Source organism: Glycine soja, chromosome 3 (genome assembly GCF_004193775.1).
Source record: "Glycine soja cultivar W05 chromosome 3, ASM419377v2, whole genome shotgun sequence".
NCBI lineage: Eukaryota > Viridiplantae > Streptophyta > Magnoliopsida > Fabales > Fabaceae > Glycine > Glycine soja.
The window spans coordinates 30,367,995-30,394,500 of record NC_041004.1 but is presented as its reverse complement, the minus strand read 5'-3'; the positions used below and the strand labels follow the sequence as shown (position 1 = coordinate 30,394,500).

The following is a 26,506-nucleotide window of genomic DNA, read 5'->3' as shown; positions in this document are numbered from 1 at the left end:
GCATCACGAAAATGGTTGTAAGAAAGAAAATTATGGTTTCTCTGCAAAAATACCAATCCCTATATCAAACTTCCCTCCTTTTGGCCTATTTCATTCTTCTCCAGCATGCAACTTGTCATATAATGAACATGTTGAAATTATATCCAAGTTAGAGGTTTTCTTGTCATAGGCACAAAACCTAAGATCCAAAAAGAATTAGTTTAATAATAAAAAAACCATGTTCACACCAAAGGCTGAACTTAAATTCACCAGGAACAAACAGAAATAGATAGAATTCATGTTTTGTAGCTATACAAACAAGCTGTGTACATTATCATTCTACCAAAGTGAAGCTTTTGGTTATCTTCAAAGAGTTAATTGATTCATGTTGGTTTGCATACTTTCAGGAAGAACATCCTCTGAGAAGATGAATCTCTTAGTTGCACCAAACATGCTGGCTAGATTCAGAATTACACTCTGATATGAGTAACTTGGGGGCAGGACAGGTGTCGGAAGAGAAGGGACACATGTTGGAAGGAATTTGTTGTCATTGTAAACTGGTGCATATAGGGTCAACACTGCCTGGCAAAATATGAATCTGCACAAAGAGGGAAACAAAAAGGTTGGTTTCATTAATCTAGCAAACAAAAAAAGTAAAAGAGAACAGACTTGGCATAAGAGCATTAGATAGAGTCACAAATTTATAAACACAATCCGCAAGTGTAAAACTATTCAATAGCCTGTCATCTGATGATGTAAAAGTAACTAAACACTTGGAAACTTTAGGTATCAGTTAAATTTTAAGACTTGAGTTAGTTGAGACAATTTGTAAGTCTCAATCCCTGTGCAAACAACAGAATTTGAGTACACTAGCATAGTTAGACTAACTCCAAGTTATCCGAAGCTACAACAAAAATATTGTAGTCGGCTGAGTTTGGATAAGATGATTTGAAAATAGTAATTCAAGTGATTTAAAGTGTTGAGTGTATTTGAGCAGGTAATTCAAGCGATTTATAAGTGTTGAGCGTATTGAGCCCTCACAATAGTAGAAGAAACTAAAATTTCTTCAAATGAAGCATAATCACACATTAAATCAGTGTTAAGTTTGTAACAACAGCCTTAACAATATTTAAAATTGTGATAAATCATCAATAATAATGAGTTAATGAACACTGACAGAAGCACAATAGAAGGATAGAAGTCAAGATGTGTGACAAAGGCATGGTAAAAGTGCAGTTTGGAACAGAGAAGTGACAGAACTAATATAATAATAATAAACATCCAAATTAAAAAGTATTGAATGTAATGAGCCCACACAACAGCAGAAGAAACTCAATTTCTTCAAATAAAGCATAATACACATTCAATTTATGTTCTTAATAGCCCTAACAATCTTCAAAATTGTGATGAATCATCAACAAAAAAGAATTAACGAACACTAATAGATGCTCAACAGAAAGATTAAGATGTGTCACAGCCACGGGTGGCATTGTAGTACTGTTCGGAACAGAGAAGCGAGAGAGCTATGACAGAGTAATAATAAATATCATAACGGAAATGACAAGTTTTACCTCAAAAGAAGCCTCCTTATGAAGGGATCACCTAAAATCTGTCCCCAAACAGGATTAAGTGTGTCTGATGTTGCCAATGCTAGTCCCCAGTTATTTAATGAAGATGAGAGCAGCATTTCAGCTTTGTTGAATGTGTCCTGAAATCAAATTTAAGTTGCTGAGGGATCAGGAATAGCAACAGAAACTTCCACTTTCAGAAAATGAAAATAATTTCTTTTTTTTCTTAAGGAACTTGCTCAAAAAAAGGAATGGGTGTTTATAACAGACCAAATCAATATCAGTGCCTGAAAGTCCTAACAGCATACAGAAAGCTTGCAGTGGAGCTGTAAGAAACATGGTGAATAGGCTCCCATTTGAATTATGTGAGCAATCAGACAAAGCAGGCGAACAGCTTGGAGAAAGGAGCATAGCAACTGACTCTCCCTTTTCTGCTTCTGCTATGACCTGCATATTTTGATCAATTGCTTTTTAAATGTCCCAGAGTAAACTATAATCACAGGATGTGAAGAAGGCAACTATTAGCAATGGATTCTTCCAGACCAACCAACATTTTTCCATTACACAATTCATAAAACTTCCTTGAAATACCCAATTGTATCAAACTTCCTGCCTGTACTGAATCTAGACACAATTACATACATTAAGTAAATCTACATATGCTTGACATTCAAGAAAGCATAGTTGTCAATTCCGGATAGGATAGTGGCACAAATAGCCAATGCCAAAAATGCTTTAGGGTATAGTAGATAACAGGATGATCACTATACCAAAGATTAGGGATGCAAGATAAATAATTATTTTTTCTTGTAAATACAAGTTGTATGTATTCCGTCATGTAATTGATATACTATTGCTAAATGTAAATCACTCAAGTAATTCAGTGATTTTTTTAGTTTTAGGTTTGCAGGCAATGTCATTCCAATAAATAGGTAGATACTTCACAATGACAAAAAAACAGAACCATTGACTTCCCTATGAACCACGCTTAAGGTTTGAGAAGTGCTAAAGCGGTCAAACCAAGTCTGAGGAGAATTTTGAATAGCAATCCAAACTCGTTTGTTGCTTCATATTAGAGTATAGTTTTACTCTGTATTCTGTAATCAGTTTGTGTATAACTTTTGTAATAATGTATGTAGTTAGTTTTCAGTTAGTTATTTGATAGCTATATCTGTAACTAACTCTCAGGTACAGGTGGTTCATCTTTAGGTGCTTCATCTGTACAGCTATAAATAGTTGAACATTCACTGTTTGTAACTGAGAATTCATTTTTCAAGAACACAAAAACTTTCTTCTAAATTTTCTCTAAACTCTAATATTGGTATCAAGACCAGGGTTCAATCACTAACTCTAACCCAATGGATTCTAATCAAATTCTCCTCCTCCGCCACCATTAAATGCACAACCTATAAACACCTTCCCCCTAATTATTGGTAAAGTTAGCGTATATAAAATACTATAGAGACAAGTAATAAATTCAATATTTAAAAGAAAACTCGAGCATTAAATAAATTAAGTATGTAAGGCTTGCCTTAAAAGCTTTGCTATTGTCGTTATCAATGACTAAAAGAAGTGGTCTTCTAGTAAACGGTACAAAGTCAGATGGATATATGCAGTTTGATCCTGAAAAGGGATTGGGTTAAAGTATTCTGCAATTCCAACAAAAAACATGTATAATATGAGCACTTAAATTATCATCATTATGAAAATTTATGAGCAGGAAAACTATTCAGATATTATAGGATATTTTTTCAATCTATACCCATGACCATACATTATGTCCTTCTTCAGTCTGCTTGGACCTATTTCAGAAAAATTAACAGTATGACTTAAGGCTATTTATGGAAGGAATCGATTTTCAAGAATAGATGAAACATTTCACATTGTATGCATATGGTTTATAAATAGACCCACAAATAGCATCTGAATAAAACATTTCAAGAACCAATCATCCTAAAAGCTTAAGAAGTTAGCTAGAGGACCAATGTTGATTTTGAATAACACATCCCCTCGTGTAAGGGCAATTTGAGCTTGAAACATGGACAACTCACAAGCTTGCTTTACTTTATGTTTTAAAATTTATTTTAGCTATGAAGAATATGGGTGACAAGGATTCAACAACTCAGTATCAATAGAAGAAAACTTCAGTCTCAAATGCATCGTGCCAACTGCCCAGCAGCATTCTTGCCTCTCAACTTTCCTCATTGTAGATCATCCCGGCAAACATTCCTTAGGCTTCGCTTCAGGTAAGATCACAGCATGTGGCTCGGCATCCAAACCATCAGAGATTATGAAACAGTTCCAAATGGCCAGAGCATCCAGCAGGATCTCCAGCCATTGACCCATGTTCTGACATGCCATGCTTGACTCACAGATGTCATACTTTCTGGTGCATGAGGGCTCATGCCTTCAACATTTGGCCAGCTTACTCCATGGAATCAGTTGAATCCTTCACTTGGACCATATCCACTTACTTCCCTTCAGCCCTCATCTAGTGATCTAGGTCATTTTAGAGAGCATTTTTATCTAGCATACAAAGGTTAGAATATATAGAAATATCCAAAAATATCTTATCATATCCTAGATTATCTTATAGGATTAGTTTCCTGATTTCCTGCTTATCTCTTAGGATTAGTTACCATATTTACTTATCATGATTTGTTTACCTAATTAGACAGCATTATGATTAATATAAACTATAAAGAAGGGTTAGTGCTATAGGTTTTTATAAAACACAGCAACATATGGTAATGTATCAATTAGTGTTTCATTCTCTTTTATCTCTCTTCCTCTTTCTATACTTAAACCCCATAACTTCAACATGGTATTAGAGTGAAACCATCCTCTGAGACCAGTTCTTGACACTACACTGCCGAACTCCCTAAAATTTTAGAGTTCTACTTTATTGTCATGATTCTTGCTATGAATTAGTTGTCTCTCACCTTGTTTCTTTTTTGGTGTTGGTCATCACTGCCAAATCAACCTTTTCACATAATTTGCGTTTTCACTCCCTTCTGCTGTGTTGTTCCTTCTAATGAATCCAGCTTTCTTCCAGTTGCCTCCTCCATCTTCTCCTCCACTGCGCATTTTACTGGTGTGTTTCAAACAATTTTTCAACTGTGTCCTCTTTCCAGAAGTCCTCGATTGTGTTCTTTATTCCAGCCATGTCCTTCATTGGTTTCTCCGATTGCCTTGACAACTCTGGCATTCTAAAATCCATGCTTTTCTTTGGATTTTGATCTCCTTCATTGTTCATTTCACCAGCATGTTTTAGACAATTTTACAACAGTCATGTCCTTTTTTCTGACAATCCTTAGTCATGCTCTATATTTTGGCCATCTCCTTCTTTGGGTTGTTCTACTGCCATGACCTCAGTCGTACTATTCTGGCCAAAAATATGAGTTTGGCCTGTGGCATTCCTAGAGAATTCAGCAAGCCTGGTCCATGGCTTTACCAGAATTATTAGCTGGCCCCATGATAGTCCCAGAGACTTGTCTCCACAATCTGAAATTATAATATAGTTTGATTTCTTTTATTTAAAGGATTTATTCGTAACCAGCTTAAAGCTTAGTCAGCCTTGGTTTGAAGGGAAGTGTTAGAATATAAGAAAATATCAAAGTATCGTATCATATCTTAGATTATCTGCTAGGATTAGTTTTCCTATTTCCTCATTATCTCTTACTATTAGTTCCCATGTTTCTTTATCTTTTCATGATTTGTTTCCTTAATTAGTTAGGATTATGATTAATATAAATGGGGGTTAGAGCTCTAAGTTTTACATAACAAAATCAACACATTGAAATGTTATCTTTGTTAATATAATAATTATTATTGTTTCATTTTTTTTCATCTTTCTTTCTATACTTAAACCCCATAATTTCAAAAACAAACCATAGTATTGATAACGAGCATTTCATCAATTTTTTTTGCTCAGCGGCATTTCATCATTTATCTTAGAATTTGGGCTTAGGACCTAAACTCAACCCCATAAAACTAGCTTATAAGGTGAGGACTTCTTAAGCCTTATCAGGACTTCTTATGATGTGGGATCTCAACACACCCCCACATGCCCAACGCTCCACTGATCCTGCCATTGGGAGTTATAAATGCACAACCTACTCATTCTATCGCTTTATCTTCTGTCCTACGTTTACCTCATTCTCCCTTCCCTTAAACTTGTTATCTGTTGGAGAATTTACCCATACTAAATTTTGTTATTCACGCTCATGATATCACACTCATTATGTCTTATAGAATCATAGGATAAAGCATACTACTGGCTTGTACATGTTAGATTCATACACTACAATCTGAGGCATTTTCAATTGCATGTGGCAAATTTGTGGGAAAAAGGACACAAATTGTTTCTTGACATTATACATATCATGCGGTACAAGAATGGAAGTACACGAAAATTCTCTTCAAGACGTACCTCTATCTCCACGTGGACCAAAGTGTATGCAGCCAGATTCATTCTGTGCAGAACCACAATATCCTGCATTTGATGTAGAAAATACACATTTTATCTTTACCTAAAGGAATTTAGTTGACATAAGAAGTATCATAACCCTATACATGTACATGCTTACGTTCCTAGTTAATAGAGGATATCTAACCTGAAGCTGACAAATACACAAGGAGAATACCATCAGAAGGAAGCTCCTCACATATTGTGGCAAGAACCTAACCATTAAAAGAAAAAACCAAATTATGCTCAAATAATCTGGAAATCAAAAAACAATAATGTAACAAATAGTCATTCTAATGCTAACTGTGAACCTTTTTTTTTTAGCTGCAAAGAAGCATGAAGGTCCAAATCTATCACATTTTACCCAGACCCAGAACAGATGTTCTGATTCTCTGATCCCCCAATGATAAATCCAGTTAATCTTGGAAAGTTCCTCGAGAAGCCATCATGAAATTGTACCCATGAGATGGCTTCATAAATTATTAAATTTCACACTTGGGAAGCCCAAATCAAAGAAAAGAACTTCTAATCCCAAAGAAAGTGTCATTGGTAAGTTATTGGTCCAATAGCTAAGTAGTTTTATTAAGTAATAAGCTACTAATATCTAGAGGCATTTTTGGACTTTCAGCATTCAGAATGAAGTCAAGTTGGATCATAATTTGACTGTGATCTAAGTTAGCAATCCCTGAAACTGTTTCAATGGAATTTCTCTTTTAATACGCAGAGAGATCCAGAATGTTTGCTATTACCAACCACAACTCTTATACAAGCTTAAACCATAAGGTAGAGGCACATGAAATGGTTTTATGCACCTAAAATACCCCCTCATGTAGCAACTTTTTAATCTTGAAGTGCGAACAATGCAAAGAGTTGGGAATTCTCAAAGGAGATGGAGGCTTTTTATAAGTACAACATAAAAGATGGAGAGTTGTCAAAGCCTCATACCAATGTGGGCCAATGGTCTTGCAACCAAACAGCACCTTGCTTCATTGGGAAGATGTTAGACACATTGGCTTGGGCCCAATTTTAAATGATAGAAGCCCATTTTCTACTGAAGAAAGGACACATAAGTGACTGGTTTACTCAAGAAGGAATAAAGGGAAGGATACTAGGATAGTGCAACAGTGCAAGAGAGAAAAATCAGTTAGGGGTAGGGAGGTGATTCTTCTGGAATCATGAGGCACAAGGAACCTCAAAATTCCATTAGAGGCAGAGCCCAGAAAAGTGGAACATATACAGAGGATGAAAAACAGGAGGTTGTGTGAAATAGGAGACTTTATTGGTCTGAAAGTAATAGAAAGGGAGAATGGCAACCCATTTGGAATTGTTGGAATTAGAATTGAAATTCTTATTACTTTTACATGTGTTGTTGAGTTAGACTTTAACTAGTAGTACAATGCTTGTACTAGTTGTACAACACTTGTACTTGACCTAGAATCTAGATTATTCGTATAATGAGAGGGGGGTAAGATCAGTGTTATACATTACATTACATGTCACAGTAATTTAGAGTCTCATTAATGAAATATTATTTCCTGTCTCTCTTACATTACATTAAATCCCTGAAGTTTTATCATGGTGTCAAAGCACAATTCAATCCAAGCACCAGTAGGTTATGGGCACATTGAAAACTATTGGAAGATAGCACAATTCTCCTAAGAAGAAACATCCTCATTCCGGAGCAACACTGCCCCCTATGTGGATCTCATCAAGAGGAAGCTGGGCATATATTTTTTCACTGTAAATTGACTAATGGACTTTGGTGGGAATCAATGAGGTGGAAGCGAGTGGTTGGACCCCTAGCAACATCTCCAATAGCTCATTACACTCAATTCTGTGATGGCTTTGGTGCTGGGAAGAATCAAAACAGATGGCACAGATGGTGGATTGCTTTAACAAGCTCAATATGGAAGAATAGAAATCTCCTCATATTCCAAGGCAAAAGTTTTGAAACATCAAAAGTCATGGAGGATGCTTTATTCCTTTTGTGGTCATGGCTGAAATCTAGGGACAGAGACTTCTGCACTTCCTTTAACTTTTGGTCGTCTAATCTTGGAGACTTCTTTGGTTAATTTAGGTTTCTTGTATTTGTGGGGGGTTTGTTGTCTTAATTCTGTATTGGTGGGAGGTTTAGATGCTCTGCATCTATGTTTTCACCAGCAGTACTTCTGGTGCTGCTGTGTCTCTTATGTTTAATATATATATATTATCTTTTGCCTTTCAAAAAAAAAAAAAAAAAAAAAAAAAACAAAAACCAACTTATATTTTTCCATACTTACAGCTATAAAATGGGTCAGCGAAGGACGGTATAACACAGCTTTTCGTGGGTTTGCTGGTAAGGTAGGATCAGCAATATCTTGGATATAACTGATACGACTAGTTCCAGTAGCCCCATTTTGACTAAGTTTTGAACCACTAGACTGGTAAAACAAACCACTAGGTTCCCACTCCAGACATTGAAGCATCCTAAAAGTGTCAATGGTGAGCTCTGAATACTTTACCTGTTCAGGAATGACAGTTGGAAACAATATCAAAACACCATAACATTTTACAGAATATCTTATAGCAATAAAAAAACTATCTTATGATTTTATCATTTTCAACAAATTGTTCTTCAATATAAGAGAACCAAAAGAATCCTGGACACCTACCTCATTTGGATGGAAGCTACTTAATACAGCATCTCGTAGTTTCAAATGTCGCTTTGTGATGGCTGCAGCCACATGGGGTAAAGTATCAGGATGAGAGTCCAAAACTAGACTGTATCTCAAGGGCCTGATATTCATAAAAGCAGTTTCAGCTTTTAAAAATCTGAGAATTTCCTGAACCACCAGCTTCCATTCTTTAAAGTCACTTTCCTGTAACCAAATTGTTTGAAGGTCACTTGCAATACATCTGCAAACATAAATCTATCAAAATATATTCTGGATACTGGACACATCATGTTCTTCATGAAACACTCCAATTAGCAGTCTAGTACAGTGTAGATTAGTTATTCTATTCTAAAGATGTTTACTTATCAATAGATGCATTAATTCATCAAAAGCAAAAGACGGAGGAGTAACATTAGATATAAAAACATTAATATAAGCCATCAACTAATAGCTTAAGCTGTTGTAGCCCTTGACCTAGTATCAAATCAAAGCCTTTTTTAAGGCATTTGGAAGAGCTTTTGCAAGCTTGTCATATAAGTACTAGGGAGGTGTTTGATTATGCTTATGAGAGTGGCTTATAACCTTCCAATAATTTTGTTAAGCTTATTTTAGTAAGCTTCATAAGCACTTAATCAAGCTATTTACCTAAACTTGATCTTTGACCAAGAGGTCAGGAGTTTGATCGCTGTCACATCTACTCTCTTAAATATACTTGAATTTCAGCGGTAGGTAAAATGGACATATGCATTGTCCACACTCCACACTTCAAACCCTAAAGTTTAATACGTGACGAGCATATTAGACACTATAACATTCATATAAGTCATAACCTAATAGCTTGCGCTTTTAGGATAGTTTGTCCTTAAAAACCAAATTGGCAAAATCTATTACAGTAAAACCAAGCTATATATCAATTCTGATAGATTTGGGAACACAACCATAATAAATCCTAGTTTAGGCAAGCATATTTACATTACTCAGTGATCCTATGTTAGAGAAACCCTATCTTCAGTTGTGAATTGCACTCATCTTCCTAATTGTTCTACCTCCAAGTCCATGATACAAATACAAATAGATAGAAAGATCTATCTTTCTAAGAACATACTGGTTGCATAATAGACACTAGACAGCCAGTTCCAATGCAGCAAGCCAAGCCAAACTATTCAGAAAGTGCAACATCCTTACAAAGGCTTTTACAGAAAACAGAATGGTTGAATGACCAAATACAATTTTTTTTATACAATACCCATAAATCATAATCAATTATTGGCAATTAAATTATGTTTTAGAATGAACTATACAAGAGAAAATAAGCATGGACAAACCTGGAATGTTCTCTTGCATTCATCAACTAATACTTTAAGCTGATTAACCAATTGCTGCACCATTTCCCTTCGGTTCAACACCAAACACACCATTATGAATCTAGCTAGGAACCTCAATTGTTTGTTTGCAATATTCACATCTTGAAACAACCCCTCCTTAAAATACTCCCGAGTCAATATGGCCTCATAGAATATATATGACTCTGAGAGATAATTTGCATCACTTGTGCGCATGTACTGCCCAAAATACAGTTGCCCAATGCGAGATGCAATCTCACCAATCTCCCATCTCTTAAGCCCAGCTTCAATCAGCTTCTGCCGATTCTCCTGCTGAAACTTCCATAATTGTGTGTAGACCTTGAACACCTTATAAAAGTAAGTATCATGCCTACAACAAAGCCACACACAGTAATTTTACTTTCAGAGATCTACCAAAACAAATAGGTAACCTCTCAATATATTTTTGTGCTGTTAAACAAGCTAAAATTAATAATGAACCATACCATTGTTAACTACCAATAGATTAATCAAAATAATGAAATCCTGATCACCAATGTAGGCCTTAAATCTACAAAACCATCCCAAATCTTCCACAATTTTATATGCCGAACACCTTTGAAAAAAAGTACATACCACACCAATAGTATAGCCTTAGGAGGTCAACCAATAGGTACCCTTTCAATATTGTTTTCAGTACAGGAAATATACTAATTCCCCGTTTGGAAGAGCTTATGTATAAATTATTCAAACTTATCTTATAGCATAAGCATTTGTGTACGTGTTTCGAAGAACTTAAGAAAGTTGCTTATGACATGTCCATAAGCTGTTTCCAGCTAGTAAGCTTTCTAGGATAACTTATGAAAACGGCTTATGGCTTATACAAAAACAGCTTAACCCTATTTTTTCCTTCCATTATATAAAAACAGTTATACATAAATAAGTACTTATTCGGTAGGACCTTAATTAAGTTGTTTATCCAAACGGGGCAATATTTCATAACTCAGGACATAACTACATCAACAACCCAGTTCAGATTTTCATCCCATGGTGCTACAAAAATAATAAACACCACTTTCAATTTACATTAATGAATGAATAATCAAATAACTAACTCCTGACCACATCAAATTAAACCCAATTGCTTGTTTATATCAATTTTTTTTTCTGTTTCCATCGGTGTGAGTGACAAACAAATAAAATCAAAAAATGAAACTGAAAACACAAATTGAAAACTACACGAAGCTATACCAAGGTCAAATTAAATAAAATTAAATTAAGAATTAAGAAGGAGAATGAGAAATTGGGAAAATTGGACCTGCTGCGTTGGTAAAAGGGAAGGTCTCTGATTTTGGAGAATTTTTTGTCGGCTTTGTCGACGAGAGTCCAGAAAACCTCGCTCACTGGGATGTTGCTGCTGTTGTTGTTGCCACTGCCACCACCACTGTTTTGGATTTGAATTTGCATTTGCATTTGCTGCGAACTCATCTTCTTCCCACCTTCCAACGGCGTCGTTTCCACTTTCTTCCGCCCCAACCCCAAATCGATCAAATTCTAATGTCAACAACGCGACACACCACTCAGTCCGCAACAACTGATGATTGTGCTTGTGCCTACCTATGCCTTGTCTTGCCTTTGGCTTTGGCTTTTCTCAACGTTTCTTTTACTTTCCCCCTTTTTTTTTTAATATTTTCTTACTTCATGCAATAAATATATGATATACTTTTTTCCTTTCTTTTCAAAAGTGAGATATTAATAAATTGGTTTATCAAACTTAAAAAAATTTAATTTAATTTTTGAATGTAAATAAAATAGTGAGATCAATTAAATTTGAGAGATAATTTTATTATTAAATTATAATATTTAATGATTAATTTGCCTCTAAATTATATTTTTCAATAACTAATTTCACATTAAATTACATAATTTAAGTAAATAAATTGTCTACAAATTTAATCCATTATACTTTTTATATATTCAGATACTAAATTTAAATTTTTTTATATTTCAGACATTAATTTATTATCCTGTTACACTTTTATGAACTAGAATTAATATTTATTTAAATAATATTGTTTTTTAGTATGTTTGTGAAGTTAATCAATTATTCAGAAATATTTTTTTAAGTACAAAAAAGTATGAGATATTTAATTTTGATCAAGGGTTATAATTTTTTTCAAATCTTAACTAATTTTCTTAATATCATTATTCATTATTATTAAAATTATAATCATTATTCAAAAAAATTAACTCAAGTTATTTGAGAGGATATGTTTTTATAATAATTATGTGTTATAGACATAAACATAATATATATTTATATATTAAAATTTATAATTATAATGTAATTTATCATGAGAATATAATTTATATTTGTTATGTGTATTTTATGTGTAGTATGTGTAATAAAATAAGATAAATAAATGCATCTACAATTAATAAAATTTACTGTTTTTCAAATTTGATCATCTGCTTAAATAGTAGATGAATATCCTACACCCATCTAAGGTGTCTATTCAAATACCAATACCTTGTAAAAAAAAAAATACCAAGATTGATAGATTCATAAAAATTACAACCATTAATTCACACGTTTCCTATTGAGTACAAAAATAATTACATATAAATTCGACATCTTCTTAGGCAAGCTTTTAAAGGGAAAAAATAATCAAAATTTAATAATTGAATTAAATATAGATTAATCAAAATGTATAAACTAATTTATAAAGTTCTTTTATATTAACTTTTCAAAAAGAATTAATTTATTATGTAATTTTAGTTTGTAGAAATTAATTATTTTATTTTTCTTTCAATTTTTCTTGTTTTGTTTATGTTTCTGAAAAAAAAATCTTCAAATACGATCTAAATAGTATGCAAAGTGTAAAGATTTTTTACATGATTATCTAATCATAAATTGTATGTTTAATAGACTTATTAATTTTAATAATAACTGGTTTAAAGTCATACATAATATAATCTGGTTGACACCGTAAAAAAAATTATATTGACAGTACAGAAAAATTAAACTCTTGTAAGTTTTAACTTTGAAAAAACAAATCAAATTTTACAGTTTATAATTAAAATAATATATTTGTCTCCCATCAATTAAAAGCCGAAAAGGCGAGACATGGAAAAAGAGTAGCGACGTATGATTCTAGTAAAATACTGTTCGTCCCCTTTTTCTTTTTCCATCCTTATCCCAGACCAAAGAATTTACAATAGAATAAATATTTAAAAGTGTGTATGGCTGTCCATTGAAATTATTGTTCAATATTAATGACATAATTTCCCCCCTTTTTTCATGTTTTAGAATGTGTGAACTTCTATTTTGTATCATTCTAAAAAAATCCCAAATATACTCTAAATCGATCTACCTATTTTATTTCCATTTTACAACCCTAGTAAACATACTTCATTTCTTTTTCTTAATTTATATTTTTTATTTAGTATTTTTATTCAATTTTTAATTCCTTTTTTATTACATAATTTTCATTTTTATTTTTTTAATTTTTGCCCATAGAAAAAAGAGAATGCATTATAAAAATAAAAAGAGAATGCAAAAGAAAGGAAAGGGTACTTGGAGAGACAATTTTTTTATTTCTTTGTCCATTATTTTATTATTATTATTATTTGTCCAGCCACATCAAGGCAACTGCTTGGGGCATCCAACATTTTTACTGGGACACCAAAAGTTGTTTAAAAATGCCTTATAGGTATTTTCGGATATAAATAGCAACATTCGTTTTTCATTTCTGCATTGCCTTTTTTTTCTGCAAAATCTCACTCTCTTAGTGTAAGTTGCTTCCATTAGCCTCTTTTTTCAAGCGTTTTTTTTGTCTCCAGTGGTATACGTGTGTTGCTCAAGAGTATACGATGAAGTTGGGTCATTGTTCATCGCCGAAGAAGAAAAGGTGCATAAGAAAAATTTAGAAACCTACGAATTGTTGATCCGTTTGACTCATACAGATCATCAATCTGTATGGCCATACGAATTGGCAATCCGTATGGTTCATACAAATCAATACTTAACAAATAAATCACAAAAAAATTATAAAATTATATTAACTATTACAAAATAACATTACACTACAAAACAATTTAAATAATAATTGAACAAATATATACATAGAATGTAAACAAAAAATTCAAAAAAAAATTATAAAAAAAATTTGAAAAAATAATTTGGACAAAAAAATAATTTCAAAAATAAAAAATATTAAAAAAACACCATATGGGTATCCGTATGACCCATACGAATTACTGATCAGTATGGTTCATATGAATTGTCCGAACATACGAATTGGTGTATTTTTTTCTTCAGAAAAACACCATTTTTATCTTCAACATGCTTCAAACAACAACATCCAAAACAATACAATCATTCAATAAAGTAACAACAACGAATCAACAAAAAGAAAAAAGGAAGAATAACTAACCTCGAAGAAGATCATGCAACGAAGAAGAAGAACCGTGACCCACGAACCACCACCAACAACAGCAAGCAGAAAGAAGAAGCAATGTGCGTGAGAAGCAGAAAGAAGAAGCAGAGGAACAAGAAGCAGAGGACGAAGAAGAAGAAGCTGATGTGGCGCAAGTGACTCATATGGACAAGTCACTGTTGCTTTTTATATTAAACAGGTGAAGGGCATTTTAGCCCTTTCACCTATGTTGCTAGGTGTCTAAGCAAAAATGTTGGGTGCCCAAAGCAACACTCCCACATCAAAGGAAGTAGTGAGCTCCTAGTATGCCCTCAACCCAGCAATATATTTTGAAACCTTGACCTACTCCTTATGGGCTTTGAATCTTGCAGCCCCTTATACATATCATGTTCCTTTCATTGTTTTTAGAATGTTTGTTTCAGAATAAGTTTTTCAGAATATAATGGAAGGTGAGAATGACTGATTCAATATTGAGAGTGCAGGAAACAAATGCCCTCCTTATAGTGGAATACCATTTTGAAAAAAAAAATATTCTCTCATGCTAGTGACACAACACACAATACAAATTTAACAATTTGGAATTGTTAGATAGATTAAACAACTGATGTTTTATCTCCGTAAATTGGACTTAAAACATGCAATTGAGATTCTGTTTTTAATTCAACTATTACAAATGCAGTAAATGTGTGAATGCATGAAAAACTAAGTGCATTCAATCCAATTCCAATAATGTAGGTTTTAACATCAGTACTAGACCTACATGCATATGCATGCCACCTCCACAAGGTGTTTGTGCTTGTGCCCAACCAATCTAAGAGTGATTAAGGTTTATATCAATTGGTGTCAACCTTCCACCATATCTAAGCAGTTGCAAATGAGCATTGTGCCATGATGACTTTGATATATTAGTGTTCACCCAGATGTAATCAAAAGGTTAATGCATAACTCTAATTGTAGGTTGCAAAGAAATAGACTGTTGTAGAGTGTTATGGACCTGTTTAGGAACATACATTCAGAACGGTCCGGTTTGGATACCAGTACCACAATACAATCTACCTTTGTCTAAGGACTAAAGCTTCCGAGTGTTGCAAGGTGCACCCATCAAAGTTTTTAAATGGCAAAAATGCCCCTAGCTTCTTTCTTCCTTAAAATGATTTTTTTTTAAGAAAGGCGCAGAACCTCCATTTTTGTTCGTTGTGCTTTCTCTCGTTTTCTCTTTTTCGTGTGGCATTGCGTCTTGTTCGTGAGGGTAGCAGCGTTGAGCGCAGCGGTGAAGGTGAAGGTACCGGCGTCGAGCGTTACGGTGGTCGGTGGCGGCAAACGAGGTACGCAGATGGTGGTATCTGTCGCAGACGTACGAACATACTTCCAGATCAAGTTGATCCGTAAAACACTTACGAATCAACTTGATCCGGAAGGATGTTACGGATCAACTTGATCCGGAAGGATGTTACTGATCAACTAGATCCGGAAGATACAGATCAAGTTGATCCGTAAGTGTATTTTTTTTTTTTGTATTTGTTGTTTTTGCATTTATTTTCCTTTTTTCTTTTAAATTACTAATTTTTTTGTATGGCCATTTTTTGTTTGATTTGGTTAGATGGACGAAGATGAGTGGATGTATGAAATAATGTCTGAACGAGCGGATATGGATTATGAAAATGTAGAATCATGTGGTGCGAATGAACCACATGTTGATTGTTCGAATGCGTTCAAGACTTCTTAGGTTATAATGTTAATGTTTGTCACATATTTAATAAAATGAATACTGGTAGAAAACTTAAATCATGTGGATTTTGTAGGTGTTTGAGTGCTGAGAGGATGTTTTGCGGTGGGCTCGATCCGTGGCTCATGAAAACTGATTTGTGGCGGTGATTTTAAGGTCAGACACAAAGACAGGTAGTAGAGGAAGGACTACGTTTGTGTTAATTGGCTGTGAAAGGAGTGGCGAGTATAAGTGTAGGAAAAAAGAATTTATCAGAAGAGACACTGGGACTAGGAAATGTGGGTGTCCCTTCAAGCTTCGTTGCAAGCTAGTGGTTGGAGGAGAAGGCTGGATGGTGAAGTTGATTTGTGGAGTGCATAATCATGAATTGACCAAGTCATTAGTTGGACATCCATATGCGGGGCGATTGACTAAAGCTGAAAAAACACTTATTGCTGATATGACGAAGTCCATGGTGAAGCCAAGAAACATTCTGCTAACTCTGAAGGAACACAATGCCAATAGCTGTACGACTATTAAACAGATATACAATGCAAGAAGTGCATTCCGTTCTTCCATAAGAGGAAGCAATCTTGAAATGCAACATCTGATGAAGCTTCTTGAACGTGATCAATATATTTATTGGCACAGAATAAAGGATGAAGACGTGGTTCGTGATATCTTTTGGTGTCACCCTGATTCAGTGAAGTTAGTCAATGCATGCAATTTGGTATTTTTGATAGACAACACCTACAAAACAAACCGGCATAGACTCTCATTGCTTGATTTGGTTGGGATGACACCGACTGGGATGACATTCTCTGCCGGTTTTGCATATGTGGAGAGTGAACGCGTTAATAATTTGGTATGGGCTTTACAACGCTTCTGAGACCTTTTTTTAAAGCGTGATGCCCTCCCTGGAGTTATTGTCACTGACAGAGACCAAACATTGATGAATGCAGTGAAAGATGTATTCCCTGAATGCACAAATTTGTTATGTATCTTTCACATAAACAAGAATGTGAAGGCTAAATGTAAATCACTAATTGCGCAAAAAAATGTTTGGAATTATGTCATGGATTGTTGGGGATCTCTGACTGATTGTCCTTCAGAACAGCAGTTTGATGAATGCCTGAAGAAGTTCGAAGTAGCTTGCACACCTTGGTATTGTTTCCTGCATCCTATTACATTCTGGTGTGTCTAATCTGAAATGTAAATACATTTCGGATTGGCCTAATGTATTGGACAACAGTTTTGTTGGAATGGATTAGTATTTTTTTCTAATATTTTTTTTTAATGAAAACAATTAGTTTCTTTGTAAGTATCCCTTATAAAATATCTATTCTTACTTTAAATCTTATCTTTTAAGACATGAAATTTACAAATATAAAAATTACATACCGTTTTTGGCGCAAAAATATATTATCTAAAAAAGACTTTGTCCCCGGATCAACTAATGATATCCAAGTTTAAGGCTCTCAATGAATCTTTAGGGATAAGTTTGACCCCACTAGGGAACTAAACATAATGTATGTAATAATTAAGTCTAGGAAAATAATCATAAAAAACAAAACTCAAACCAACGAAAAAGATTCAGAAGAAAAAGCTAACCAAGCACGCAATTATTGAGTTAATGAAGTTACTTTTTAACAGGTAATTTTTTTTAACTGTATATTAGATTGATACTGTCCTGAGGACAGCCAGTTGAGTAAACATTTTTATACGATCTTAGCCATAAATCATGACATTTTCAAGGATCAAATGAAAATGTAACTCGTAATTATCAAGAAAAAACATAACAAAAATGGATAATATAACTACATATAGAAAAAGCAAATGCTTTTATTCAAGAGAAACAACTGTGCATTACATTTGATACTGCTCTCAGGACTATCAAGAACAAAGAGCATCATCATACAGTTGACGAAGGTGACTGCAAAGGTGATGTCAAGACAGCCAATTTTTCAGCAAAAAAACCAGAAATAAAACTGATAACTTCCCATTGAACACAAGAAACAAATGCTTTTTACTCATGAGAAACAACGAGCACTTGTTTTCCAACATTGCGACCGCTAAAAAGGCCAACCAATGCTGAAGGTCCATTCTCAAGCCCCTCAGCTATGTCTTCCACATACACAACCTTCCCCTCTCTGATATTTGGCAGGAGAAACTCCAAGAACTTGGGATATAGGTGAACGAAATCCATGAAGTTAAAGCCTTGCAAACGAATCCGCTTATATATGATCTGTGCCAAATTTGTTACACCTTCATGTTGAGTAAGATTATACTGTGAGATCATTCCACAGACGGGTATGCGACCACGGACTCTCATGTTCAGGAGTACGGCGTCAAGTGTCTTGCCCCCAACATTCTCAAAGTAAACATCAATGCCTTCTGGAAAGTGCCTGATTTGTATATTCACGTACACTAGTCACTACTGTACTATGTTTTAATACTAGGCACAGTAATTTAAAGTTATGAAGGGCATAAAAAAGTGAGATTCAAATTTCTCTATTACAAAAGTATTAAGTATAGACCTTTTCAAAGCTGCATCAAGGTCAGGCTCTTCCTTGTAGTTAAAACCTCCATCAAATCCAAATTTATTTGTCAGCAGATCCACCTGATAGTAAAAGACATATGTAATCAAGTGAAAGGACTAAATATTTTTTCTCTAATAAAGCTGAATCTATTTCAGGATTTGGTCATCATAATCCTTTACCATATTCTGTTTCTATCAGAAATTTAGGAGAAAAAAAAGTAGTAATGTTAATCTATGCCACAATTCATTTTTGTCAAATCCTTCTTCCATTTTTTTTAGAGGGGGAGGGAGTTGGATTGCACAGTGTGAATACAAGGGGAATAAATAGCACCTTTGACTGAACTTATGCATAGAACCAGAGTAATACATTTCTTCTGACAAAGTAACCATATTCTCCATTAAGTATAAGAAATTTACTGTATTTTAATTCCACCAATAATAATTGAAAATGAAAAAAATGTATGCAATTGTCTCAGTTTTTATTGAGAAATGGTTTACAAAAGAGAATAGTGCTCAAGCTCAAAATTTGGTAGAAATATTTTTATAAGCTAAATACCTAATAAAAAAAGCAGTATTTATTGTAACAAAAAATAAGTATTTGAAACAACAGAACAAATAAGGAATAGGTGATGCTGACTCATGCAAGATTGCAGGTATATAACTTCGACATTTATAACAATACCTTCTCTTTAGATCCAGCACTTCCAACTACATAACAACCATTCAGTTTAGCAAATTGCCCAACAAGTTGACCAACTGCGCCAGAGGCAGCCGAAACAAAAACATTTTCTCCTTTCTGAAGAGATCCTACTTCAAATAGACCTGCATATGCAGTCACTCCTGGCATACCTGTGTTAGACGAAGACAACACATTATCAAATCTAAGCACTTCCGCATGTATAGTCAGCATATTAAAAACTAAAAAGCATAATACAAATTGGTAGGAGTTTATCACAGAACTGTAGATGAACTGAAAAGACATATAAAAGAATTTAGCTACCAGCCTACCACTTCCATGTGAAAAAAACAATTATTTAATGTTTGTTCTCTTCAGAACCATTGCTGGTCAACCAACTAGTCTAGTGCATCAATGGTCAATTCAGGTTAATAACTTAAATTGAACAAAAGAAGCTAACGGAAAAAAAAAGTACAGGAACAACCAACCAGCAAACTAAGTCCTACACAATATGTTTCTTCTATGATGTTTAACCCTTGATTATAATGATACAAAGATAACAGGGAGCTGACTATCACATAACATGCTTAATTTAATCACAAAATACAACAAAAAAAAAACTAAAACTGAGAGGAGATTAGCACCCGTACAAGGCTATGGCAGATATATAAAAGCAGTGAACTACTAAACTTTCAGTTCACCCGTACAAGGCTGTGACAGATATATAAAAGCAGTGAACTACTAAACTTTCAGTTCCAAATGAGAATATAGGTCATTTATTTTTTCTCTCCTCCAAAATGAAGCTGGTTAGCCAAATAATCTGATGAATCTAAAGATCAATTCGAGCCATATATATAATAACCTGTAATAAACAGAACAAGAAATTGGAAAACAGCTATAGTAACAAATGGCCAGACAACCAGACAAGCCCTATCACCGATAAGTTTCTTCCACAATGATGGTTAACCTATTATCCAAATGACACTAAACTAAGAGTATCCATTCATCACACAAAACTTCCTTAAATTGCAACATGCAGTTGATATTGATATCAGTATCAAGTACATCCTTCATTCAAAGGCCATATAAACTGAAATCATTGAATACATACCAAGAATTCCAGTGTAGTAGGTAAGTGGAACATCAGTGTGCTCAATTTTGAAGAGTATTTGAGCTGAGGGTAACAAGCTATACTCTTCCCATTTGGTAAAGCCCCACACTAAATCACCTTCCTTATAATCTGGGTGCCCAGATTCCAGGACTTTAGACACACCATATCCTATTAATGGCTGCAATCACTCAACAATTATCACTAGCTGCATATATAGATGCTTCAAATGCACTTTCAATGTTACACATTCTTTGATTAACTTCAATCTCAATCTCAATTGAAAAAGTAAAATCAAAAACTAAATTAATAAGAGGAAATAGTGCATGTACGGGCAATGTAAAGGATTTTACAGTGTCATCTGATCACAGTTAGTATATGCGATAAGTTTGTTGACTTTCATTGTAATTAATTATTACCTTAAAATTCATAATATCTACCATGAATTCTGATTTATTGATGCTGAACATGGTAATTAAACCCAAATAATAATCACACAAACTACAAATAAAACCCACTTCCTAATAAGCATCAATTCCTTCGAATTCTCAAAGTATTCAGTACTCATATTCATTAAAACCTTTCAATTATACAAAATAGTCTCCGAAATCATCAGCATGCATCCAACTAACCAAGTTCACATTTCAAAGGTTAATTCATGATTTACAAAAACAAAAACCAGGCTCACCTTTCAAAAATTATATATTTCCAAAATCAAAACAACAAAAGCAAAATAATTTTTTAAACAATCAAATTATATAATTTGCAAAAAAAAAAAAAAAAAAAAAAAAAGCATGACTTACAGAGCCAGGAGTGTAAGCACGACTATTGGGAGGGCCTTCGGGCTTGTTCATGAGATTCCTCATATACGGATCACAAGACAAGTACAAATTTTTGAGCAAGACATCATTGGAACCTTGTGGAAGCTTCAATGTTATGGTACTTTCGACAATATTCATGTCGGATTCTTTGGGAAAACCGGTAACATAGTCCTTTAGAAGCACTTGCTTGTTCCTCACTTGCGCCATCTTAGTTACTCAACTGGGTTGTTGAGACTCAATTCAGTTCAGTTTATAGACAAAAGGATCAGAGAGAAATCATGAACTGATGAAAGGAAAATACTGATCCTAAAGTGAAAATGACATCAGCAATAATGATGTTGCTGACAAGGGACTCTTTTTCTTTCCAATACTGCCCTTGCTATCTGGATTTTACTTTTTACGCGATGATCAAATGCCCCAAAACGTGAGTCCAAAGAGGCAAAGAGTAGTTAGGTTTTTTTACTAGTGGTCCACAGTGCACAAGTGTTTTTGGCCACTAGATGAATTTTGCGCATACATTATTACGATGGACCTTCAGTACCATATTATTTTCAGGACCTCCTACTCACCATCTAGCCCTCACCGTCGTTGGAGAATTTTTGCCGTTTTTGAGGAATCCCGTGCCATTGCCCGTGACACCACCACTTAAAATGACAGAGAAAAAAAAAAGCATGCAATACATCATGCAATGTTAATATATATAAATCCCCTTAAGTTTAAGATATTTGTTTATTTCAAGACTTCCACATTAATCTATCATATTAAATTTGTAACTTCCAATCTTTTCATTGTATAATCTACCATATTAAAATTGTAACTCCTTGGATAATTTATTAATACTAAGTATTAACCTTTTCGTTCTCGCCTAATCATTCCTTAGAGGTAATTTTTTTTTATTTTCTCTCTCCTTCTTTCTATATATCCATCTATATAATAGTTCATGATTTTAACTATTTTTTATATCCACCCCTTGCTTTTGATGGCCAAGCTTTTTTTTTATTTTTAGGGTTTAGTTATATTTATTTTTTAAAAAGTATTTCATTTTTTAATTTTTTTTGTTCATCTTATTCATGATTCATGAATTTCTAACATTAATGTTAATATTTTGTTTGTTCCCATAATTTGAGAATTAGAATTACACTCTCTGAAATGTATGACAACAAATTGATAAAATTAAATCAATTTCACATTCCTATTTTTCTATATTACCTATAACTTGTTTCATATCAATTTTTTTTCATTTTCTTTTTACACATTACTTTTTTTTGTTTCATATTGTGATGGTTGATGAGGTTCTTTCATGGTTCATGAATTTCTACAATTAGTTTCAATGTTTTTTTGCTCTCATACTTTGAGAATTAGAATTATATTCTTTGAAAGATATGACATCAAATTGATAAAATTAAATTAATTTCATATTTCTACTTTTTTATATTACCTATAACTTATTTTCTATCTATTGTTTATCAAGGTTTAAAATAAAAGTAACTATAAGGAAATATTAGTTTCCGTAAATTGATCTAACCACTCCTTAAAAATGTATTTGCTTATAAAAAATACTTAAATCATATTAAATTCTCCTATAATAACCTAGCCATGATCTCAAAATTATACAAGTGCATTTTTTAAATCATGTTACAATACTTTTGTTTTATGCATTATTAAATAATTATGTTGTTCTAAATTTAAAACTAATATATATATATATATATATATATATATATATATATATATATTATCTTTCATGTATTCCATTCTCCTTTTTTTTACTCTCTAGGTATCTTATAACATAATGGACGTTCATCAAATATTTTTCAAATAAAAAAAAAACTATTATCTCTTTGAGGGTGTTTAAAATATTTTCTTCCCTACCATATCTCTTCTTTTTTTGTTTATAATATTTAAAAATTCTAATAAACCAAATATAAATTACACACAACCCAATGCATTGCACGGTCCAGGTCTAGTGTTTGAAGATCTAACAAAGGCACCCCATTAAAAAGCTAAAAAAACTAGAAAAATTACTCAATTCAAAATGAACTCAACAAAAAGTTATTGTCCCCAGAAGATTCTAACACTAAGCTTTTGGGCATCTTTGCCATTACCGAATCCTTTTAAGTTAACACCTAAGAAGATCCGGAGGTCCTTGGAGACAAATCTAGTGTTAAATAAAAAAAACATGAAATAAGTTACATATCCTTTTCGTCATTGCTGCCAACACTCCACCCTTCAATTGTTGTTGCACCTCCCCAAAAACATACATCTCCGCCAAAACTCACTTCTCACTTCTCCCATCACTCCATAATTTGACATGATTCACAAAGTTTGGGGGCCACATGGATGCGTTCTTGAGGTGAAATGGTTGACATGTGCAGATGGAGGCAACGGAAGCATCAAGAGACTTTGATGACAAAAGTGAAATCAAAAGGGTTTGGGTTTGCGTGACGGAGAAGAACACAGAAGCATCATCAGGGGGTTGAAAATGCAAAAGAGGGGGTGCTGAAAGAAGAAAAGCTCAAAGGGAAGATCATGAAGCCACCTTACCTCAACGACTATGTTTGAGGATAGCGCCAACGGAAGAATCTTCCCAAATCATTCCAAATCTTCTTACTTGATGTTGTTTTGTTCTCAGGAGACAACATTTAACAAATTCGGTTATTGTAATATTTCTAGGATCATTTTGTTACTAGGAAGCTTATAAATGAACCTGTAAATAACAAGCAAGAATCAATGAAAAAGTTTCAAATTTCCTTACTCAATTATGCTTTTTCCTTCATTTCTGGAGGTGCTGGCCCTCGTAAGCTAGCTTCTATCTTTGAGAACCTAACATTTGGTGCTCTTATTGTCTTCATGTCAGACCCTCACCAGCCTCGATGATACCATGCATTCCATGACCTTAAAAATGGATGAGCTCCTTCACAGAGTTTCTCCGTTAACTCCATCTTCCACTGCACAACCACCACCAGACCACCATCACCCGCCCTCTGCTCCTGCAACAACACACAAAATGAAGTTAGAAGTGCCTCATTTCGATGGCACAGAACCCCTCGATTGGATCTTTAAGATCAGCAATACTTTGAGTACCATGGCACTTCGGACCAGGACCGACTCACCATAGCCTCGTTCTACATAAAGGGAAGGGCTCTTGCTTGGTTTCAATGGATGAACAGCAATGCCCAATTCACCTCCTGGCCAGGATTCCTACAGGCCTTGCAAACCCGTTTTGCTCCGTCACAGTACGAAGACCCCACAAGTGCCTTGTTTAAGCTTACTCAAAGGGGAACAATGGGACAATACCTATCAGAATTTGAGGATTTGGCCAATCGGATTATTGGCCTTCCACCGCCTATCTTCCTAAGATGCTTCATCTCCAGTCTGACCCCGGAGATTCGTCGAGAGGTGCAGGCTCACCAGCCCCTGACTCTAGTCCAAGCTGTCGGACTGGCGAGGCTGCAGGAAGAGAAGCTCTCGGATGTTCGTCAGTTGCCGTGGCCACGCGCTCCGCCACCCCTTTTGTTTCCTCTTCGCATGACACCCAGTCCAACCACTGAGTCTTCTCTTCGCGCAACACCCCTTCCACCATTATTACCGACTCCCCCTCGACCGCCACCACCAGTGATGAAGCGCCTCACCCCAAAGGAGATAACCTCACGCCGTGAGCATGGGTTATGCTTCAATTGTGATGAGAGGTACCACAGAGGTCACCGTTGTGCCTCTAGGGTTTTCCTTCTCATCGCGGAGGCAGAAGACCCTTCAGGATCTAATATAGACCCAAGTGACTCGCCCCCGACCCACCCGACGTGCTCGACCCTTACCCGGCCCAAATCAGCCTGAATTTCTTAGCGGGCCACTTGGCACCAGAAGCAATACGGTTAGTGGGCCTCATCTCTAACCACCACGTGGTGCTCCTTGTCAACGGGGGAAACACCCATAACTTCGTCCAACACCGGCTAATCACCCAGTTGGGGCTTTCCTGCTGGGCCACATCGTCGTTGCGCATGATGGTAGGCAACGACCAAAATTTGGAATGTACAAGCATTTGTGAAAGGGTCTCCATCATCATCCAAGATATTATCTTCACCATGGACCTTTATGTTTTGCCGATATCAGGAGCCAACGTGGTGTTGGGCGTCCAATGGCTTAAAATCTTAGGCCCCGTTCTCACCAATTATAGTACCTTGTGCATACAATTTTTTTATCAAGGGCGATTGGTGGAATTAAAGGGAGAGAATAAAGCTAAATTAGGTCTCCTCACATAGCAACAGTTACGTCGTCTATGTCGCAAGCAGGAGGATGCCTCCTATTTCCACATTGCGGTGCTCACCGAGGACCCTGCTTCCGCACCGGCTCCGGACCTACCCCTGGAAATTCAAGATTTACTTGCTAAGTTCGCCACCTTATTTCAGAATCATCAGGGCCTTCCACCGGCTAGGGACATAGACCACCACATTCATTTGATTCCACACTTCACTCTGGTCAACGTGCGTCCCTACCGTTACCCACACTACTAGAAGCACGAAATCGAGCTCCAGGTAGATTCTATGTTACAGAAGGGCCTCATACAACCCAACACGAGTCCATTCTCGTCGTCAGTTTTGCTCGTGCGAAAATAGGATGGGTCCTGGAAATTCTGCATGGATTTTCGTGCTCTGAATGCGGTCATCGTCCGGGATAGGTTCCTTATTCCGACGATCGATGAGTTGTTGGACAAATTAGGAGGCACGAAGTATTTTTCGAAGCTAGACCTGTTGCAGGGATACTACCAGATTAGAATGCATGTCGCCGATATACCCAAGACAGCTTTTAGGACCCACCATGGTCATTACGAGTTCAAAGTAATGTCATTTGGTCTTTGCAATGCTCTATCATCATTCCAAGCCACCAAGAATATGATCTTCTGGTCGTATCTCCACAACTTCATCATCATCTTCTTCGACGATATCCTCATCTATAGCAGCTCCCTCGAGGCTCACATACATCATCTGGAAACGACATTTTAGGTCCCCCTTGACAATCACTTTGTTTTAAAATTGTCTAAATGCTTCTTTGCGCAATCGCAGGTAGAGTATCTTGGCCATATGGTTTCTCAGAAAGGTGTGGAACCTGTAGCTTCAAAGGTGGAGGCCATTCATCAATGGCCAGTGCCTCAGTCCACTAGAGCAGTACAAAGCTTTCTGGGGCTCGTGGGTTTCTATCGTCGATTTATTAGAGGCTATGCCACCATTGC

The 26,506-nt window shown here is 35.1% G+C and overlaps 2 protein-coding genes and 1 pseudogene across 2 annotated transcripts; 1 reads left to right on the top strand and 2 right to left on the bottom strand.

The window, feature by feature from the left end:
* Nucleotides 1-17,024, top strand: part of LOC114406414 — a 57,486-nt pseudogene extending 40,462 nt beyond the window's left edge.
* On the bottom strand, nucleotides 19-11,655 carry LOC114406412 (protein SCAI-like). Its single transcript, XM_028369105.1, has 10 exons — nucleotides 11,310-11,655; nucleotides 9,995-10,382; nucleotides 8,667-8,873; nucleotides 8,295-8,516; nucleotides 6,164-6,230; nucleotides 5,980-6,042; nucleotides 3,079-3,170; nucleotides 1,818-1,994; nucleotides 1,551-1,687; nucleotides 19-577 (listed from the first exon to the last, which is right to left on the bottom strand). The coding sequence occupies exons 1-10, from the start codon at nucleotides 11,477-11,479 to the stop codon at nucleotides 346-348; spliced, it is 1,755 nt and encodes a 584-aa protein (XP_028224906.1). The 5' UTR covers nucleotides 11,480-11,655; the 3' UTR covers nucleotides 19-345.
* Nucleotides 17,025-17,953: 929 nt separating the features above from the next.
* On the bottom strand, nucleotides 17,954-21,688 carry LOC114406411 (2-alkenal reductase (NADP(+)-dependent)-like). The gene is made up of 5 exons (XM_028369104.1): nucleotides 21,262-21,688; nucleotides 20,462-20,639; nucleotides 19,357-19,523; nucleotides 18,673-18,755; nucleotides 17,954-18,540 (listed from the first exon to the last, which is right to left on the bottom strand). The coding sequence occupies exons 1-5, from the start codon at nucleotides 21,484-21,486 to the stop codon at nucleotides 18,162-18,164; spliced, it is 1,032 nt and encodes a 343-aa protein (XP_028224905.1). The 5' UTR covers nucleotides 21,487-21,688; the 3' UTR covers nucleotides 17,954-18,161.
* Between the last annotated feature and the right edge of the window lie 4,818 nt (nucleotides 21,689-26,506).